A 12,342-nucleotide genomic window follows, 5' to 3' on the forward strand; every position below is an offset into this window, starting at 1 on the left:
TTGGAGACCGTTGATAAGGTGAATGGTGAAAGTCTGGATCGTCAGCTGCCTCTCGCCTCTCTTCTGCCAAGATCCACATTCCTCATGCCGTGACGTCAGGCACCGCCCATTCTGAAATAGCGCCTGATAGAAAAGTGTATAACGCCGCTATTCTCCGTGTCACTCGCCAAGAACCTTAAAGAACCTCACGGTCGCGTAAAGTAAGATATGGTCCACCTTTACGTCCCATCACTTACCTTACCTTCAGTATCGGACCAGGAGGAGAGCTGCCACGATGATGAGAGCTCAAGCAGCGGCGGAAGAGCCTGAAGCAGGCCCTTCGACCGGTCCGCACCATATGCGTATCTCTACCGGGGGAAGTATAGCCAGCTACGTCAAGTTCGCCCTAGACTTTCTGCAAGTACGCTACATCTGCTCTCCTCCTTGACAGACCTGTCTGATAGCGCAGAATAACCCCTCTCGGGCTCTCATACTACACACACGACCACATCCGCCATCCACCACTGGCACCACCACCGCAGCCCCCCAGGCGCGCTCGACTTCAACTCTCCAACCCTGCACCCTCTCCGTGCCCCGCTTGATCTCCGTCGCCGAGCTCGTCAAGCGGGAATACATGGCTATCCTCAATAAGTCAGGGAAGGGGAAAGGGAGACATAGAGGGGTGGGGATATGGCAGTATACCAAGAGTGGGCTGGTGGATCCGGCGGAAGTGGGGTTGGCGGTGCAGGAGGGAGATGGCCAGCTGGCGAGGGTCTTGGAGGGGAAGATGAAGTAAGTTGTATACCTCCTTTCCTGGGACGACTAGTTGATGGGGGTTGAGCTGACTGTTTAGACCTAAGATGACGCACTACCCATACCTCGAAATCACACTCTCAACGCGTTCACTGGGCTTGGAGAAGGAGACGGATACAAGCTGCCAGTATCTCCTCGCTACGCGGCATCGGGCTGGAAGGGCGCCAAAAGGCGACCCTGGGGATGATGAGGACGATGGGATGGCAGAAGAGAATGGTACAGGGGGCGAGGAGACGGAGAAGAAGCAAGCAGCTGAGGGGGAGGCGGATATGGGCGAGGTGGTATCGAGAGAGTCGTTGACAGAGAAGGGCGGGACCGGCGGGGTGAAGGGGAAGAAACGCAAGTCGAAGGCTCTGGATGAGATAGAGCAGATCTCAACAAAGAAGATGAAGCCGGCGGTATGAGCAGTCGGTCGATGTTGCGGGGTGGATGTGCTAGATCTCGTATCTGATGCATGTATAACTCTATCTGTAATGAACGTCCATCCCACACGGTTCCCCTTCCCCCGGCCGGAGCCTATACCGGATACCTCCTACCTTGCCTCTCCGCCATGCCAGACAACACTGACGCCGGCACTCTGCTCATACCTCCGCCTGCCGCTTCGTGAAGGTGACCATACCCTTGAGGGGGATGACAATCATGGTCTACAACGTGAGCTTCGATCTCTACACCCGAGGAATGGCGTAAACTCACTTGGTAGTTTGGCGAAGGGAACTCCTTGTTCTCCATCTTGAGCGTAAAGTTCCTGACGACATACGACAGAATGACCGAGAGTTGAAGGTAGGCGTAAGATTCTCCCACACACCTGTTAAATCAGCTTTTGCCCCTTTTCCCTCTTCCGCCTTGAAAAGGTGATGACTCACCGATGCCTTCCAGCTCCGAAAGGCTGATACGGGCTCTCCGTCCCCTTACTAACCTGCCCAAACCCATAATCCACCTGCTCCCCGCTCGTCCCATAATAATTCTCCAACGCGGCCGCGCCCACCCCCTTCTCGTCCAGCCAGCGGTGCGGGTTCCAGTTTTTGGGCTGGTCCCAGATCTTGGGGTCCATGGCGGAAACACCAGGGGCGGCCATGAGGAAGTTGTTGGCTGGGATGATGTAGGACTCCGTTTCGGACGGGGCGGAGAGGGAGGAGGGGACGGGGATGGCGGATAAGACTTTTCGGTAGATGGAGTGGATGGGGGCGTGCTGCTCATCAGCAGGAGAACGAGAAGGGGTGTAAAAGAGGGAGACAGAGAAGACATACCATTCGGAGAGTCTCGCGGATACAGGCGTCCATGATCGGCATGGTCTTGGTGTCTTCGTATGTCACCTCGCGCCAGCTTCCGTCGGCGTTCCGGAAGAGCTTGACGTGTTCGTTGTAGAGCTCTTCGCTGGAAGCGTCAGCTGCTGCGCTAGTGCCATCTCAGAGGCCCGCCAACTCACTAGACATCGGGCCTGTGGGCGAGGTTGAGCAAGGTCCACGAAGAAGTAGCCGAAGAGGTATGTTGTCCCGCCATCAGGATCGCAATCATCATGTGCGCGATATCCGAGTCGGTCAACTCCACGCCAGTCTTGTACTGGCACCCCGTAAGAGCCGTAATCATATCATGTTCGTCCTGCCCATCAGCCCTTTTCTTCTCTTCTGCCCTCCTCTTCCTGGCCATACTCACAGAGACAACCTCCCCCGTCCGCCGCTTCTGGATGATATTCCGATAAAACTCGCTGATCTGCTTGTGCGCCTTATCTCTCCGCACATTAACAGGCAGGGGCAGGTTCGTAAACATAAAGTTGACCGGAATGAATCCCGCATCGAGGTCCCAGAAGAGCTTGGCGAATTTCGAGTCGAGGGCGTTCCGGACTTCCTTGCCCTGCAGAGAGCGAGAGGCGGTGAGGATGATGAGCTCCGACATGGCGTGGAAGACCTCGACGGTCTTGGACGAGGTGGAGGATCCGGACGAGAGGTCGAGCTCGTGTGCGAAGAAATGCTCCGTTTCGGCCGACATGAGCGGGGCGTAGGACTGGAGGGCTTCGGTAGTGAGGCCGTGCTTGATCTGGGGGTCAGCTGGAGCTCGGAGAAAGAGGTCGATGAGACATTGACAACTGACGAATTTCTTTTGCTGCATGAGCATCTCGTTGGGGCAATCATAGACGACACCCTTGCCAAACACCGGCGTGGTCAAGTGCTGCCTTATCAGCTACGAAGCCCAAAGTCCATGAGAGGTAGATAGCTCACAGTATAAGCCTCCTCCGCCGAGACCTGGCTAATCTTCCCCCCCAGACTCAGGTTATTCCCCTTCGGTCCAAGCGCAACCGTCACCCTTCTCCCCAAAAGCACAAACTCGAACAAGTCCCCATACTGCCTCGTCAGCACGTTCCATACATCTGCGACAGATCGAGCTCACCTTGTCACGGTTCCGGAACAAAAAGGCATACGGGTCTTGCCCATAGTCCGCCGCTGAGCCAAACCAGGGGATGATGTGGAAAACGAGCGGCGGGGCGTTTTTGCCTTGTGGCAGGAACTGGTTGTCAGCGCGATGTCCTCTGTGGCCGCGCGGGGACTGAAAACGTACTTGACGAGCGACGTTGAGTAGGATAGCCAGTGCAGGTAGGCCTACCACAGCGGAAAGAACGAGGTATGTCGTCGACATGGTCCGTACCCAGTCGGGCAGTAGCGCCGGGAGCTGCGCGATGACAGACATGTCGAGCTGATGTCTGAGGGTATCCAGAGCAATTCGATGCTCGTCTAGGGGTATGTGGAGGGCGTATGAGCCTCTCCTTGTGGTCAAAGTCAACACAGGGAATGCAATGGGACGATCGTTTGAGGGACGTGCTCGTCGCGTCGCCGCTGGAAAAAAACAACACAGCGGCGATCGCCGAGTACCTCAGCCAACCCCAGCCAAGTGGTGCTGATCAGCTGGTGATATCTCTCTTCTAACTATCTATCCATCACCATCACCTATGAAACGAAGCTGCTAGCCGGCTCTGCGACAAGTGAAGCGGCAGGGACGATATGTGCGAAGAGATGCGGAGGAAGAAGTGGGGAATCAGATTCCGGACCGAAGGCCTGGTGACGGGCTGAAACAAGTCTGTGGTCGTTCGTGATTGAGGATTGTGTCTTGGACCATCTACCACTGACATCTCTCTCTCTCTCTCTCTCTCTGTGTACGCTCTGGCTCTGATAACGGGGACCGCTCGCACTGACGCTGACGCCGATGTTTCACCGCATCGTCATCACGTTCTGGCCTGGCTTGGCCGTTCCCGCTGCCGATGCTGTGCTGCCTGGCGATACTGAACAAAAAGGCAGCTGTCCAGATCTGGGAACGGGTCAGACCTGCTAGAGTCCGCGACGAAGTGACAGCTTATACATAGGCACCACCGTTTCTGACTCCTCATCAAAATCGGATCCACGACCCAAAAGCCATCATGCTCGCCTTCGACCTGATGACCTCGTAAGTCCCCAACCAGCCTGCTCTGCTCTTCTGTCAGCCGCTGACCTTCAGTCCACCCAATTCCAACGCCCCCTCCCCCTCTCTCGCCTCCCTTGCGCGTATCCCCTCCCTCACTCCCACGCCCTCCTACATCGCCCCCGTCCCTCGTCACCCGTCCCCTACTTCGCTCTCCACCCCTCCGCCTCGCTCGCCCGGGTGCCTCCCCACCGGCTGCCCGGCCGACCGAGAGAGGATGGACCACCCCCTCCCTGCCCTGCCTACCGGCCTGCTTCCGCGCGGAAGCCATTCGGAGGTCGTCAACCCCACGCCTCCCGTCTTGTTTAGCGATACCGACCTCTTTGCTGCTCGACTCCCCCGCCCGAGCTGTCCCGGCCCTGCACCGGGCGTACCCGCTCTTCCGCCCATCCTGAACGTCACGGTCGGCCAGAATCCCGCGCGGCCGGGAGCGACTCGGAAGCCATCATTCACTATCCCTCTCCCCCTTCCATCTCCTGTCTCACCTACCGGTACCGGTATCGCTCCGATCTTTGCCGGCGGGATCGGGGGCGGGGGACACAGACCCTCGTTGGCCGTAGTGTACGGAGACGAGAATGCGTCCCGCCGGTCCTCGTATACCCGTACCCCGTACCCCATCGACGAAGCTGCGGACTACATGTCGGCCCTATCGATGGACAATCGAAAGATGCACCCTGCCGATAAGGGCGAGCTGGAGGGGAGGAGCGGGGCGATACAGTGGACGGATCCCTGGGCGGCGAGTGCGGGGCCGGGCGCGAGTCGGGCGGGTGTGGGTGCAGAGGAGGGGAGGCCGTTGAGCGGTAGTATAGAGGGAGGGGTCGAGGCGATGGGGGATGGAGGCGCAGGCGCAGGCGGGAATGGAAGCGGGGAGGGCAAGGCGAAAGTCAAGGTCAATTCGGTGGATATCGGACAGTGGGCAAGTGTGGGGATGGAGCAGGCTTGGTCCGCGGATTCGCAGAGCGCCGTGGAGGGGGACAGTCTGTTGACTGAGGCGTGAGCGGATGCGGGGGCGGCGAGTCCGAGCGCGAGGGGGGATGCGAGGGGGAGGGTATGAGACTCGGCGAGGAGGTGATGAGGGTGGAGCGTGGAGGAGGGGGTTAGGTTTCCGCCCGTCCGTACTGTATACCTTATACTTAGATGCACTATAATGATCCGCCCTGCCGTGCGCGTCTGTGCATGTCCTTCATGAAAGAATTGCTCGGGTCTACGTACAAGTATAGCTCGCTATCGGACGCTAATCAGACTTAAGCCTGAGATAGGGACAGGGTTACTGCACGGTCGAAGCTTCCGGGATTCCGGTACCAATCTAATCTAATCTACTGCGCTCGGGCACACAACTATCACTAGGCCACGAACGGCGCACGGGCACAGTGTTCTGGACGAGCTTCTGGACGCGTCCTTGACTTCTCGACTTTGCGAGCGTTCCTGGGACACTAGTGGATCCGTGCTCCGCGTCCGAAGCGCTCTCCAAATATTCCGAGAGACTAACAGAGAGTCCGGGCGTGATGGAACGCCACTTCGCAGTGTCAACGTGCTCAGTCTTCCAACTTCCCACTCGGAAGGACTGGGCTTTGATCTGAAGCTGAAGCTTTGAAGCTTGCTCTGCTCGTGAACCTGAGGCCCATTGCTGATTCAGCATTCCGCTCCTCATTCCGTCGATCACTCTGACTGATCGCTGAGCTGCAGCTGACTGATCGCTGCGCATGCGGGAGCTGATCGCAGGATCGTCGGCCGATCATGTCTCAGGCGATCATCCCATTCGCACGCAGCCCTTCCTTCGACTGCTCTTCTGCGGCGAGATGCACTGACACGACGATGTGCATGAAGACCTTCGGAGCGCCCCAGCTGAAGACAAGGAGACGGTCAGAGAGCAAGGGAGAACGGACCGACGCCCCAAGTTCCACATCTACCTCCGCGTCCCGGCGCCGGTACCCCCGAAACCGTTGCTATTGTCCGAACCCCCTGATGGCGCTTTGCTAGACTCAGCCTCTACGCTATACTCGGAGATGGAGCTTGAGCGCAGCAGGCACAAGTAGGGACATGGTCGATGGGGCTATAGCATACGTTGAGCCCGGGGTCAGTGCCACACACTTGCCACACTCATCAGCGCGTACGCACCACCTCAGTCTCCTATCATACCTGCCCCACCGATCGCTGATGACGCGGACTATGCAATGGTGAATGAAGATATGCTGACCCTCAAGGCCCCATTCCACACCTCCACTCCGAGCCCTTCTGTCTGTGATCAAGACACAGATCCCTCTGGTGCGGGCCCCGCTCCAGAGTCCGTCCGCCCGAAGACGTGCATCTCAGACCCGATGGAGCGAGTGATCGCTTTCGTTTCGCTGTTTCGTCACGCTTCCCTCGCTTCCCTAATGAGAGCTAATAAGCCTCTTACAGCCGAGATATGACGCGATCAATGGCGCACCATCCGCAGCGCCATCGTCTCCGCTGTCTGAGACAGGTTTGGTAAAGGTCGTTATTGTTCAGGGTCCATTCCATTTTGCCGCCGCTCCACCATGCCACGCCGCACGGGAGGAGATCCGCGCAGTGATCGCCTGACTCGGCGGTGACGGAGGAAGACGAGAGAAGGGAGCGACGTTTTTCGGGGTACGGCAGGTAGCAAACCTTAGCTCAGGTCAAGGTACAGGTGGCCACCTGGGCTCGTGGGAAGTGATCGTCTGCACACAACATCTATCTTCTCTCAGATCCAACTGTCTTGTCTTGTACAGTCTTGCTTCGGAATCCTCGACGCCCGCATTCACGAGACGCGACTGACACTGCCCCGCTTTACTGGCGCCTGTATCGACTATCAACTGAAAAGAAGCCCGGTAATAGGCCACTTCAACAAGTGGCGAAGGAAAAACGAGATTCAAGGAGCGCTTGGGTCTGTCTACTGCACTGGACCACACGGCACGAACTTTGTAACGGTGCGTTGGTCACTTCCGCTTTCTCTGTGTGTGTGTGGGTGTGTGCATGGTGGCGTCGGTACCTGTGCACGTTGTGTGACGATCCGCCATTTCCGATGATCCAAAGGACGGGGCTGGGAATGCGGATCTCGTGTGTGGATGGCGTGTGTGTCGAGGTGCGGAGGGACAGAAACCCAAAGGAGGGGATCATCCCGAGAGCTTGAGCAAGATCAGCTTTGCACAGGCACAGGGAGAGACAGGGGAGTAGCGCAGGATGAAAAGTGGCAAGCAAAAGCATCTTTGGCGACCTTTCCACTCCCTTCAAACGATGTATCCCCCGCCGTGGATCTCGCTTCCCCCTCGTCAATCATCCGTCAAAGGCGACCAAAGCTGACGCATCTATCCTTCTTGACTTGACACCTGCCCCTCAACTGCACTCGCCCGCTCCTTCCTTCTCGATCAACGGTATCCACGCCCCATTCCTCTGCTGTCCTTCGACGCCCTTCCCGCCCGCCCTCTGTCCTTCCGTCCGTCCATCGACGTGACCGCCCTTACGTGCCTAGTCACATCTACGCCACCGGGGTCTCCCTTGCCCACATCTTCGCACAACTCTATATCTCACTCACATTCAACTTGGATCGCCCTTGTCAATTCTTAAATCCGCCACCTCGCCTATACACGACCCCGGCGCAAAAATCTACGCGACTTGGCTCGATGACTCACCTTTGGCGCGTCTCTCGGTAGTTGCACCCCTATCGTACCAACTCCGTCCTTCCTTCTTCCTCCGCATTCACCATGCTCCCCTCGGCTCTGGAGGCGGTCTCTTGCCCTTCCTCTCCGCTATCGCCCTACCACATCTCTCCTAAATCATCCTTACTCAAACAGGCCGACGCTCTTCCAGTCGACACTTCACCTCTCTCGCTCGTGCGTCGGCGCATTCTCCGGGACTCCTCGCTACCGCTCGACATTCCTCGCTCCTCACCCCCCATGTGGTCCATGTCCATGAAGGTTGATACCAACTACCCTCATGGGCGCGCCTCGCCCACCTCCGTCTACTCGCCCATGTCTTTTCCACCTGCCCCGGCTACCTCGTCTGTTCGCCCAGGGTCCTCGTCGGGTCAACATGACCCCGTAGCTGGTCCTCATGTCAATCCTGCTGCTGGTCCAGCCAAAGGACTCGCCATGCCGGGTCCTGGCTACCGGCGAGCGAGCAGGTTCGACCCGATGGACCCGGATGGGGATGAGGAAGAAGATGGGTATGGCGATTTGGGGAGCAGACATCCGCTTCGCCGAGTCAAGGAGTCGGGGCGGGACGAGGGGTTCAGTCTGCCCAGTATAAAATCCCTATTTGGCGCTTCAAGTGAGTACCCCGGCTTCGGGATGAGAGTTGCGCTGATAGTAGATGATGGACCTGGAACGCCCGGCTCCACCGGACCTCCACAAGTCTTTCAAACGCCAAGCCTCCCACCTCTTGTCCCCCCTTCCCCCTCGTCTTCCTCCTCCCCCTCGACAACGTACCGTACATCCCGCTATTCCTCCCTCGGGTCCTCCTTCTCCACCATCTCCGAAAATGGTAATCCCAGCGGGTGGTGGGCCCCAGAGTACGAGCGGGAGCGCAGCAGCCTCTCGTCCACTTCTGGCCTTCCCCAGCCCCCTCGCGCCCATTCCTTCCCGTACGCCCCCTCCTACGCCGATGACCACGATGCGAAGCGGCGCCGGTCGGACCAGCCGTCCGCTTCTGGTGATTCAGAAGAAGCTGCGCGACTCAAGTGGCAAGCCCAGAGCAGGAACGCTTCTTACCCCGCAGCGGGCAGCTCTGGGTCTGTTTCTGGGCCCTCCAGCTCGGGCCTGCGAAGCATCATGGCTCCCCCGTCAGGCTCCATCCCGCGAGGATCAGTCTCGCACTCCTTCTTCCCGCCAGACGAGGGAATGCGAGGGGGTCCGCCCGTCCCTCGCAGTGCATCTATCGTCGGTGGCCAGCTCGCCCGATCGTTCGCCGACCTCACTGCTGCGGAACATCGGGCCTCTATCTCTCGCTCGCCATTCATGGGTCCACCTATCCTTCCTCCTCCCCCGCTCGGCCGCCGCCCATCCTTCTTCCCCCCGGCACCCATGTCGCAGCACATGTCGTCCAGCTCTTCCCTCCCCATCCTCCCAGACCCAGAAGAGGCGCGAGGTGCCCGATCACCTTTGCGTGAACCATCTCACCCGCCCCCATTCACCGGCTTCCTCAACCCCGAGACTGCCCAAAATTCCCGGCGTACAAGCGTCAGCCGGCCATCCTCTCCCGAGGTTCAGCCCCAAGCGCGCCGGTCCAGCCTCACAGAGCTCATCAAGGCGAAAACCGGCGATGACGTCGCGCTTGCGTCAGGCAGACAACCTGGTTCTACACCCAGCGGATCGACAAACCCTTCTCCTGCTTCCGTATCTTCGAAAGGGTTCGCGCGCGAGATCTCGCTAAATGAGAATGAGGATACCGAAAGAACTCCGACGACGCGCGCCCGGAAACGAGGGGCGCGGACGCGATCGGAAGAGCCGCCAATGGGGATGGGGAATGATGAGGATGCGGAAGGAGAGGAAGTGGGGTTCGGCGCGATGGATGTACTGGCAGAGTCGGCGAGGAGGGTGTCGGAGGCTGAAGCGGAAGCGGATGCTGAAGAGAAGGAGGGCGAGGATGATAAGTCTGGAGCGGCGGGACCGAAGTATTCGTGCGCGTACTGTCTGAAGACATTCTCGCGGCCAAGCAGTCTCAGAATACATACATACTCCCGTGAGTGCTCCTTCCGGCCAAAATAGGGTTGTGCTGATGAGCAGATACGGGTGAACGCCCCTTCGTCTGCCCCGAACCATCGTGCCGACGCAGGTTCTCGGTCCAGTCGAATCTCAAGCGTCACGCCAAAGTCCATACCCTCCCTATCGCTGGCGTTCCCGGTGCAGCGGGCGGTATAGCTTCTGCAGCGGCGCGAGCTGCTGCCCAGGCCCCACCCCCGCCCCAGCAGGAGCTTTTCACCGCGCATGCGAGCCATCTGCAGCATCATCCCCCTTCGCCCATGTCCATGCCGCAGACGGCTACGGCGTCGAACCATCATCTATCGCCCTTCACTTCGGTACCCGCCAGGATCCACCCACCCGCTCCGGCTCCGGTCCCACAACATCAGCAACAGCAACCACCGCAATACCTCTCCCCTCCACCCATGACACAGCCGTACTTCTCCCCTCCGGCCCCTCCTGCGCAAAACGGATACATGTACGGGTACGATCAGTACGGATACCATCCGCAACAGCACCAGCAGCACCAGCAGCACCAGCAGCACCAGCAGCACCAGCAGCACCAGCAGCACCAGCAGCAGTACATGCCGGACCATACTTCCCCTTATGCCCAACATTACGCGCAACACATGTACCATCCGCAGCAGTACCCCATTCAACCGTCCCATCAGCTCGATTCGACGGCGAGGTATCAGACGCAGCAGTATCCGCCTTCGGCGGATCGAGGGGCCGGGAATGGAGGGAGTGATGCGGATGATGCGGAGGGGGAGGCGGACGAGTAGATGTTTACAGGGAGTCGGAGACGACAGGGCGGACGGGAGCGGAATACCAAAAGCGCTCGGACGAGGGCGGATGTGCCTTTTGATCAAATAATGGACGGTGCCGGTGAAGCGAGTTGTATGTACCATCTAGAGATTGTAGAAGGAGATATGCGAGGCAGTAGTGATTGTGCCTTGGCTTCCGAGGAAATCACTTGCAAAGAGCAGCTATTGACGCGATAGCGGATCAAGGCGGCAAAACCCGGTTCGAGATCAGCTCGGCCGCTTCGGACCGGACAGCCGGTAAGAGCCGGATTGACAGGAAGATAAAGCTGGTCCACTTCTCTTGCTTTGCTCGACCAAGTTGCCCATATACATCTCACGCAGTGACAGCCCCAGCATCATCATAGACAGCATAATAGATCACCAAAAATGTCGTACCTCGAAGAATTGTTCGGCCTGAAGGGCAAGACCGCGCTGTACGTCTTTCCCCCTCTTCCCGTTCTGCCCCTCGCGCTCGCGTCCGTGCAGTCTTGTCCAGTCGGGGTCCCTTGTCCTTCGATAAGCACAATTCAAGAATACAGAGCTGAAGACTTAGTATCACCGGAGCGACCCGCGGCATCGGCGCCCGTATGGCTCTTGCTCTATCAAAAGCAGGCGCAGATATCATCCTCGTCCAGCGGAACGACACCAACACGGCCACGAAAGAGCTTTTGGAGAAGGAGGGCGGAGGGGGCAAGGCAGATATTGTGGTGTGCGACCTGAGCAGTAAGGAGGATGTTGGCGGGTTGATTGCGAAAGTGACGGGAGAGATGGGGCGGGTATTGGATATCGTGGTCAACTGCGGTATGTCCCCCTTGCTTAGCTTTTCTAGCCTGGCAGCCTCTCCCATCGGGAGCTGAGTGCGGAAGTGCAAAGAGCTGACAGCCAGGTGGTATTCAGCGCAGACACCCCGTCGAGAACTTCCCAGATGACGATTTCCAAGAGGTTCTTCAAGTCAACATGAACACTGTGTTCCAGATCACTCGGGACGCCGGACGACACATGCTCAGTACACGAGGCGGGGTCGCGGGCGAGCCTGTTCCGCAGGGAGGCGCAAATGGGAACCCCAGGGGCTATGGGAAGATCATCAACATCTCGAGTTTGGTAGCTTACCAGGGTGAGTCTGCGGTCTTGCCCCGCAGGAAAGGAAGCTTGGCTGATCGCCAGGCGGTCTCAACGTCGTCGCTTACGCTGCGGCGAAGCATGGTGTTCAGGGGATGGTCAAGTCCTTCTCGAACGGGTGGGCGAGCAAGGGGGTTTGCGTGAATGCTATCGCTCCAGGGTACATTGCGACCGACGTGAGTATCTGTGTACCGTACCCGTCCCGACCCCAAAGTTGTAAGAGTCATAGTTGAGGAGACTAACGATCAGATGAACGAAGCCCTCATTGCCGACCCCGTCCGTTCTCGCCAGATCCTCGAGCGTATACCTGCCGCTCGATGGGGAACACCTACCGACTTTGAAGGCGCGATCGTCTTCTTGGCCAGTAAGGCGAGTGACTATGTCAGCGGAGAGTGTCTGGTTGTTGACGGTGGATGGATGGGCAGTGGGTTGCTTCGTCTCCTCGTGTTATGAGGACATCAGGTTGGACCAGGGATGTTAGCTGACGGTTTGCAGGATAGGTG

The 12,342-nt window shown here is 58.4% G+C and overlaps 5 protein-coding genes across 5 annotated transcripts; 4 read left to right on the top strand and 1 right to left on the bottom strand.

The window, feature by feature from the left end:
- Positions 1-274: 274 nt before the first annotated feature.
- Positions 275-1,153, top strand: MKK02DRAFT_29621 (uncharacterized protein; the record flags this gene model as incomplete). The annotated part of the gene is made up of 4 exons (XM_053087870.1): positions 275-400; positions 449-771; positions 833-1,008; positions 1,056-1,153. 4 exons carry the CDS (start codon positions 275-277, stop codon positions 1,151-1,153), a joined length of 723 nt encoding a protein of 240 aa, XP_052949366.1.
- Positions 1,154-1,373: 220 nt separating this feature from the next.
- MKK02DRAFT_19119 (cytochrome P450) lies at positions 1,374-3,474 on the bottom strand (the record flags this gene model as incomplete). The annotated part of the gene is made up of 10 exons (XM_053086043.1): positions 1,374-1,436; positions 1,486-1,597; positions 1,656-1,981; positions 2,040-2,166; positions 2,219-2,409; positions 2,455-2,826; positions 2,881-2,958; positions 3,009-3,131; positions 3,178-3,294; positions 3,346-3,474. The coding sequence occupies 10 exons, from the start codon at positions 3,472-3,474 to the stop codon at positions 1,374-1,376; spliced, it is 1,638 nt and encodes a 545-aa protein (XP_052949367.1).
- Positions 3,475-4,198: 724 nt separating this feature from the next.
- MKK02DRAFT_29623 (uncharacterized protein) lies at positions 4,199-5,236 on the top strand (the record flags this gene model as incomplete). The annotated part of the gene is made up of 2 exons (XM_053087871.1): positions 4,199-4,224; positions 4,276-5,236. 2 exons carry the CDS (start codon positions 4,199-4,201, stop codon positions 5,234-5,236), a joined length of 987 nt encoding a protein of 328 aa, XP_052949368.1.
- Positions 5,237-7,943: 2,707 nt separating this feature from the next.
- Positions 7,944-10,699, top strand: MKK02DRAFT_39913 (uncharacterized protein; the record flags this gene model as incomplete). Its single annotated transcript, XM_053090834.1, has 3 exons — positions 7,944-8,508; positions 8,551-9,918; positions 9,963-10,699. The coding sequence occupies 3 exons, from the start codon at positions 7,944-7,946 to the stop codon at positions 10,697-10,699; spliced, it is 2,670 nt and encodes an 889-aa protein (XP_052949369.1).
- A 408-nt stretch (positions 10,700-11,107) lies between these two features.
- MKK02DRAFT_39914 (uncharacterized protein) lies at positions 11,108-12,292 on the top strand (the record flags this gene model as incomplete). Its single annotated transcript, XM_053090835.1, has 5 exons — positions 11,108-11,196; positions 11,274-11,521; positions 11,607-11,834; positions 11,885-12,015; positions 12,089-12,292. 5 exons carry the CDS (start codon positions 11,108-11,110, stop codon positions 12,290-12,292), a joined length of 900 nt encoding a protein of 299 aa, XP_052949370.1.
- Between the last annotated feature and the right edge of the window lie 50 nt (positions 12,293-12,342).

The sequence above is a fragment of the Dioszegia hungarica genome (genome assembly GCF_025882075.1).
Source record: "Dioszegia hungarica strain PDD-24b-2 chromosome Unknown MKK02contig_2, whole genome shotgun sequence".
Lineage (NCBI taxonomy): Eukaryota > Fungi > Basidiomycota > Tremellomycetes > Tremellales > Bulleribasidiaceae > Dioszegia > Dioszegia hungarica.